The sequence below is a fragment of the Hevea brasiliensis genome, chromosome 7 (assembly GCF_030052815.1).
Source record: "Hevea brasiliensis isolate MT/VB/25A 57/8 chromosome 7, ASM3005281v1, whole genome shotgun sequence".
Classification (NCBI taxonomy): Eukaryota; Viridiplantae; Streptophyta; class Magnoliopsida; order Malpighiales; family Euphorbiaceae; genus Hevea; species Hevea brasiliensis.
The window spans coordinates 16,281,544-16,288,490 of record NC_079499.1 but is presented as its reverse complement, the minus strand read 5'-3'; the positions used below and the strand labels follow the sequence as shown (position 1 = coordinate 16,288,490).

General features: G+C 35.3%; 1 protein-coding gene across 1 annotated transcript; it reads right to left on the bottom strand.

Moving 5' to 3' along the window:
* Positions 1 to 1,370: 1,370 nt before the first annotated feature.
* Positions 1,371 to 1,967, bottom strand: LOC110641667 (uncharacterized). The gene has a single exon (XM_021793486.2). It carries the CDS (start codon positions 1,965 to 1,967, stop codon positions 1,371 to 1,373), a length of 597 nt encoding a protein of 198 aa, XP_021649178.2.
* Between the last annotated feature and the right edge of the window lie 4,980 nt (positions 1,968 to 6,947).

The window sequence follows — 6,947 nt, the reverse complement described above, 5'->3', positions numbered from 1 at the left end:
AACCAACAAAATCAATTTTTGGTCATAACTTCAAATTTTAGTGTATTCATTTAGCTTTCTAATGGTTTAAGAATGACCCTATTTCAAGTTCTAGAGCATAAGTTATGAATTTTCAAATTTGAGTGTCCTGCTTCTGGAAATCATCAGGTCTATTTTCCAGATTTGAGCAATAAAAAGTTCTGCCCTCAAACACCATTATATCTAGGGAATTAGGTCTAGCACAAAACTACAAAGTTTTAGAGCATTCATCAAGGTTTTCATAAACATAATGATCACAAAAATCTAACTTTCCTAGCTCAAGTTATGACATTTTAAAATGGTTGGTTCTGCAGGCCTACTAGCAGAACCAGGGTTTGATCACCCCTATTAATTATCTTTCTCATTATTTTACATTTCTCCCTTATCCCTATTGGCATTCTTACTCAAACTTGATAAAAAAATAAAGGTTATAGCACTAACCTTAAGGGAAAATTAACTGCTACTCCCCCTTTTCTTCTAATTCTCCTCCAAACCCTTTTTGGAATTAGGGTTCTTCAAGCTTTATTTGTTAACTCTTCTTATTTCCTTGCTTATACCTTCCAAAAATGGTTTGATCTAGGGTTTGAATTTGAGGTTTTCTTTTCAAATTTGAGAGAAATGGGCTATTATAAGAAAGAATAAGAGAAGAAGAATGGGAAGAAGATGGTGGCCGGCTGCCCATTAGAAGAAGATAAGGTAGATTTTATTTGCTTTTACCCATTGGTCTTTCATCTTTGTCCATTGGTCCATAGGGTATTTTCTCCAATTTTTAAATTTTTCCCAAAACTTTATAATCTATTCAAGGGAGTCCTCCAACCTTTTATTTTCCCCTTAACTTATTAATTAATTCACTTTAGTTCTTTAACTCTTAGTGGCCAACTTCCTAGGTATGATAGGAAGCATGTGCACACCCACTTAGTTTGCTATTTATGTAAATAATTTTACTTCTTTTCATTTCATTGACTTATTAATTCATAATTATATATTAATTAAGTCTTAATTAATAGTTTTACAAGGTCCTACATGAATTGAACTAGTGAACAGACCCAAAACACAGATCTTTAGCCCTTTCCCAGGGGAGTTACTCATCACTGGGACTTGTGTACATTTAACTGATTTCTAATCCATTTCTTTTATTTTCCTTCAACCTTACTTGATCTTTATTAAATAAAATTATGACTCCTTACTTTAGTTTAAGGGTGGTTCCAGACATTCCAGCCGTTCGAACAGACGTTAGTCATTGGAACAGTAGAATGTGTGAAACTACCTAAAGTGAGGGTGTTATAATTCTTCCTCTCATAATATAAATTTCGTCCTCGAAATTTACCTGGTTTAAATAACTGTGGATGTTGTTATCTCATAATCTCTTCGCTCTCCCATGTCACTTGCTCTACTTTGTGATTTCTCCACAACACTTTCACCAATGGAATTCTTTTATTCCTTAGCTCCTTGATTTCTCGTGCTAAGATCTTTACTGGTTCCTCTTCATATGTCAAATCAGGTTGTACATCAATGATCTCTATCGATAAGATATGTGAGAGATTTGATCTGTATCTCCTTAACATCGAGACATGAAATACATTGTGAATCTTGTCCAGCTGTGGTGGTAATGCTAGCCTATAGGCTACTGAACCTACACATTCCATGATCTCGTATGGGCCGATAAACCTGGGGCTCAATTTACCCTTCTTCCCAAATCTAAGAACCTTTTTCCATGGTGACACCTGTAAGAAGACTTTATCGCTAACCTCGTACTCAATATCTTTTCTCTTCAAAGCTGCATAAGACTTCTGCCTATTTGAGGCGGCTTTCAAACTATTCTTGATTATCTTTACTTTCTCCTCAGTTTGTCTTACCAAGTCTGGTCCTATTAACTTATCTTCACTAAGCTCAGTCCAACATAAAGACATTCTACATTTTCTTTCATACAAAGCCTCATATGGCGCCATCTTTATGCTTGATTGGTAACTATTATTGCATGCAAATTTTATCAATGGGAGGTACCTATACTAGCTCCCTCCAAAATCAATAATGCAACTGCTAAGCATATCCTCAAGTACCTGAATCACACTTTCTGATTGGCTATCCGTTTACAGGTGGAAAGTTGTGCTAAAATTCAACTTGGTACCTAAGGCTTCATGTAACTTCTTCCAAAACCTCGATGTGAACCTCGGGTCTTTATCAAATATGATGGATGCAGGTACTCCATGTAACCGAACTATCTCATTTACGGATAGCTCTGCTAACTTCTCTAATGACTGGTTGGTTCTAACAGGTAAAAAGTGAGCTGACTTGGCTAAACTGTCAACTACCACCCATACAGCATAATGCTTCTTCTATGTAATAGGTAGACCAATGATAAAGTCCATTGTGATGCGATCCCATTTTCGCTCGGATATTGTGATTGGTTGCAACAAACCCAATGGAACTTGATGTTCGGCCTTGACTTGTTGACATGTCAGACATTTTGTCACAAAATTGGCAATATCTTTCTTCATATCAGACCACTAATAATGAGTCTTTAAGTCTCTGTACATCTTGGTGCCTCCTGGATGCATGACATAAAAGTTGCTATGTGCCTCTTTAGGAATGCTCCTCTTAAGCTCCTCGTCATTCAGAACATATATCTTCCCTTTATAATATAAGTGACCATCTCCTTTGATCTCATACTTTCTCTCCTTCTTGGATTTATCTAATAATAGTTACCAATCTTTCATCCAGCTTCTAGGCTTCTTGAATTTGCTACAATAAACTTGGTTTTACTTGCAGCTCAACTACAATAGCTCTATTTGGTTCTAGAGTCAGGCATGTATTCATGGCTCTCAAAGCTGCCAAAGATTTCCTACTTAAAGTATCAGCTATTACATTCACCTTCCCAGGGTGGTAATCAATTATGCAATCATAATTTTTAAAGAATTCGATCCATGTTCTTTGCCTCAAATTGAGTTTCTTCTGAGTTGACAAACATTTGAGACTTTTGTGATCTATATAGATATAGCACTTCTCCCCATATAGATAATGCCTCCATATCTTTAATGCAAGCACAAATTACTGCAAGTTCTGAATTATGAGTTGTGTAATTCTTTTTGTAACACCCTTTACCCGTCTGTAGTGTAGCCGAGCGAGGCATGTCACATTTGGTTCCGGAGCACCCTATCTTATCTTACTTTGTTCCTTTAATAATTTGCTCTCGTTATATTTTAATATCAATTATTTATCTAAGGAGAAACCAGCGGAGTTTCCTCTATTTTATTGCCAGTTGGTGTATTTCACTATTCACCTGATTAAAATTTTCAATAATATTTTCTATACAATAATTCATCCATACTCATATTATCATTTCAAAAATCATTATGTAATTCAAATCCATACTCATTTGTACGAATTCATTCATTTCCATACATTCCAAATCATGCTCAGTTCATACACAAAATTCTAAACTTCATTAATCTATATGATTTACAAACTATTTACATAATTTATAAATTAAATGATATACAAATTAATTACATATGAAATAATCAATTTATAAATTTACATCACATAAATACTCAACTCAACTCAACTCAACTAAGCCTTTATCCCAAAAATTTGGGGTCGGCTATATGGATTCGCTTTTTCCACTCTGAACGATTTTGGGTTAAATCCTCAGAAATGTGTAATGCTTCTAAGTCATGTTGTACTACTCTCCTCCAAGTCAATTTAGGTCTACCCCTTTTTTTCTTTCTATCCTCTAACCTAATGTGCTCTACTTGTCTAACTGGAGCCTCCGTATGTCTATGCTTCACATGACCAAACCACCTTAATCTCCCTTCTCTCAACTTATCTTCAATTGGTACCACTCCTACCTTTTCTTTAATACTTTCATTACGGACTTTATCTAGTCTACTATGGCCACTCATCCACCTTAACATTCTCATCTCTGCAACTCTTATCTTAGATGCATACGACTCTTTCAGTGCCCAACACTCACTACCATATAACATAGCCAGTCGTATGGCTGTACGGTAAAATTTTCCTTTTAATTTATTGGGAATCTTACAATCACATAAAACTCCCGTGGCACGTCTCCATTTCAACCATCTGGCTTTAATCCTATGACTAACATCCTCCTCACATCCCCCATCTACTTGAAGGACTGAGGCTAGATATTTAAAGTGATTACTTTGGAACAGTACCACTCCATTCAAACTAACTCCTTCCCTATCACCAGTTTGGCCTTCACTGAACTTGCAATGCATGTATTCTGTCTTCGTTCTACTTAACTTAAAACCCTTTGACTCTAGAGTACTTCTCCAAAGTTCTAGCTTCCTATTGACTCCTTCTCGTGTCTCATCTATCAGAACAATATCATCCGCAAACATCATGCACCAAGGAATACTATCTTGTATAAGTTTTGTCAGTTCATCTAAAACTAATGTAAAAAGGTAAGGGCTTATGGCTGATCCTTGGTGTAATCCAATTGAGATCAGAAAATCTCTTGTATCCCCTCCCATTGTACGCACAATAGTAGTTGCTCCTTCATACATATCTTTCAATACTTGTATGTACCTAATAGATACCCTCTTTTGTTCTAACACATTCCATAAGACTTCTCTTTGAACACTATCATAAGCCTTTTCCAAATCAATAAAAACCATGTGTAGATCTTTCTTCACATCTCTATATTTCTCCATCAAGCTTCTAATGAGAAAGATCGCTTCCATAGTTGAACGACCGGGCATGAAACCAAATTGATTGAGAGAGATAGAAGTATCATGACGTAGTCGATGCTCCACAACTCTCTCCCACAACTTCATAGTATGACTCATGAGTTTAATTCCCCTATAGTTTGAGCAACTCTGTATGTCTCCCTTATTTTTAGAAATAGGTACTAAAATACTCTTCCTCCATTCATTAGGCATTTTCTTTGAGTTTAGAATCTTATTAAATAATTTAGTTAACCATGCCACTCCCATATCTCCCAAATACTTCCACACTTCAATTGGTATTTCATTGGGTCCACAGGCTTTACCCACTTTCATTCTCTTAAGTGCTTCCTTTACTTTTAAAGATCTAATCCTTCTAGTATAATTTACATTCTTTTCTATTGTTCTATAATCTATATTCACGCTATTTCCATTTTGACTATTATTAAAGAGATCATTAAAATAATTTTTCTATCTTTCTTTAATGTCCTCATCTTTCACCAACATTTTTCCTTCTTTATCCTTAATGCACCTAACTTGATTGAGATCTTGACATTTCCTTTCTTTACTCCTTGCTAATCTATAAATATCTTTCTCCCCTTCTTTAGTTCCAAGTTTCTCATATAACTTTTCAAAGGCCTGTGCTCTTGCTTGACTAATTGCCTTTTTTGCCTCTTTCTTTGCTATCTTGTATTGTTCATATGCCTCATTATTATCACATTTAGGTAATTTCTTATACCATTCCCTTTTTCTCTTCACTGCCTTTTGTACTTCCTCATTCCACCACCATCTCTCTTTTGAGGGTGGTCCATGTCCTTTAGACTCTCCAAGTACTTTTCTAGCTACTTCTCTAATCTTTGATGCCATCTGTATCCACATATCATTGGCCTCCATATCTAGCTTCCATACTTCGGACTCGAGAAGCTCATTTTTGAACTTCACTTGCTTTACTCCTTTGAACTCCCACCACTTTGTTCGAGCTACACTATTTCTTTTGACCTTACTTGAATTGTTCCTAAACTTGACATCCAAGACCACCAACCTATGTTGACTTATTAAAGCCTCTCCTGGAATGACCTTGCAATCCTTGCATAGAGCTCTATTTGTCTTCCTGGTTAAGAGGAAGTCGATTTGGCTTCTATGTTGCCCACTTTTGAAAGTCACTAAATGTGACTCTCTTTTTACATACGAAATATTTATAGCATACAAAATACATAATCTGATATACATGGGCCCTAGCTACATGCATTGCTGAGGAGGTGACAACCTTTGACACTCTGCAGATCTAGACTCCCAAAAATCCCAGTCAAATGTCCATTGGGTTTTAGCTTCAATACCTGTGCGAAGGAAACAATTCCATCACGCTAAGCATTGCTGCTTAGTGGTGCAATAATATAACAAGAAAATAATATATACAAATAAGAAAGACTGAAGTATAATTCTAAAGTATAATTTAGATCATCGGATATCAATTAAATTTGGTATAATATTTCTAATATCAACTATCTTATATTCTATTTTGTCCCTCTTTGAAAGTGCTGAGTTTATACAGTAATAATATTCGATATACAATTTAATTCTAGAGTATTGTATTTTCAGTTCCTACAATTCTGAAAATTTCATTTGTACTATTTGATTTAGTTATGTTTCCATTGCTAATCTTTTTCCTCATTTCATTCAATACTAATGTTCTTAAAAAAATTTCAATAATTTACACTGCTCAGGTAATCTATGACAGGCTGACTAAACTGGATAACGGATCGTTGGCACTGGACACCGCAGTCCCTCGGGCCGTCATACCATGGGACGCAGAACGTCAACCACGTATGCAGTCAGTATGGCTAAAAAGCCATGATAACATATAATCGGGCATAAAAGCCATGAGTGCGGACATAAAGCCATGAATACAGGTATGCCTTACGTAGTACTGCTAAAACAATAACCTATTGGCATGCCAATTTATCCAATCTGACACACGTGTCTAGGCAATACATGGGCACATAATACCATTATTTTATTAAATACTCTGATTCTAATTTATAGTATTTTAAATTTTTATTCATAGCAAAAGCATAAATACCCAAATTTCATTCCTACACAATTTATACAATTCATTATACCATTTATGATAAATTTCAATTCACATCATTCAACCTTCATGTACCATTTGTACATCGAAATATTTTCCTAAGGCCTTCCACATAGGTCATTCTCTTATGTCCTAGAATCATTCAAGTTTAA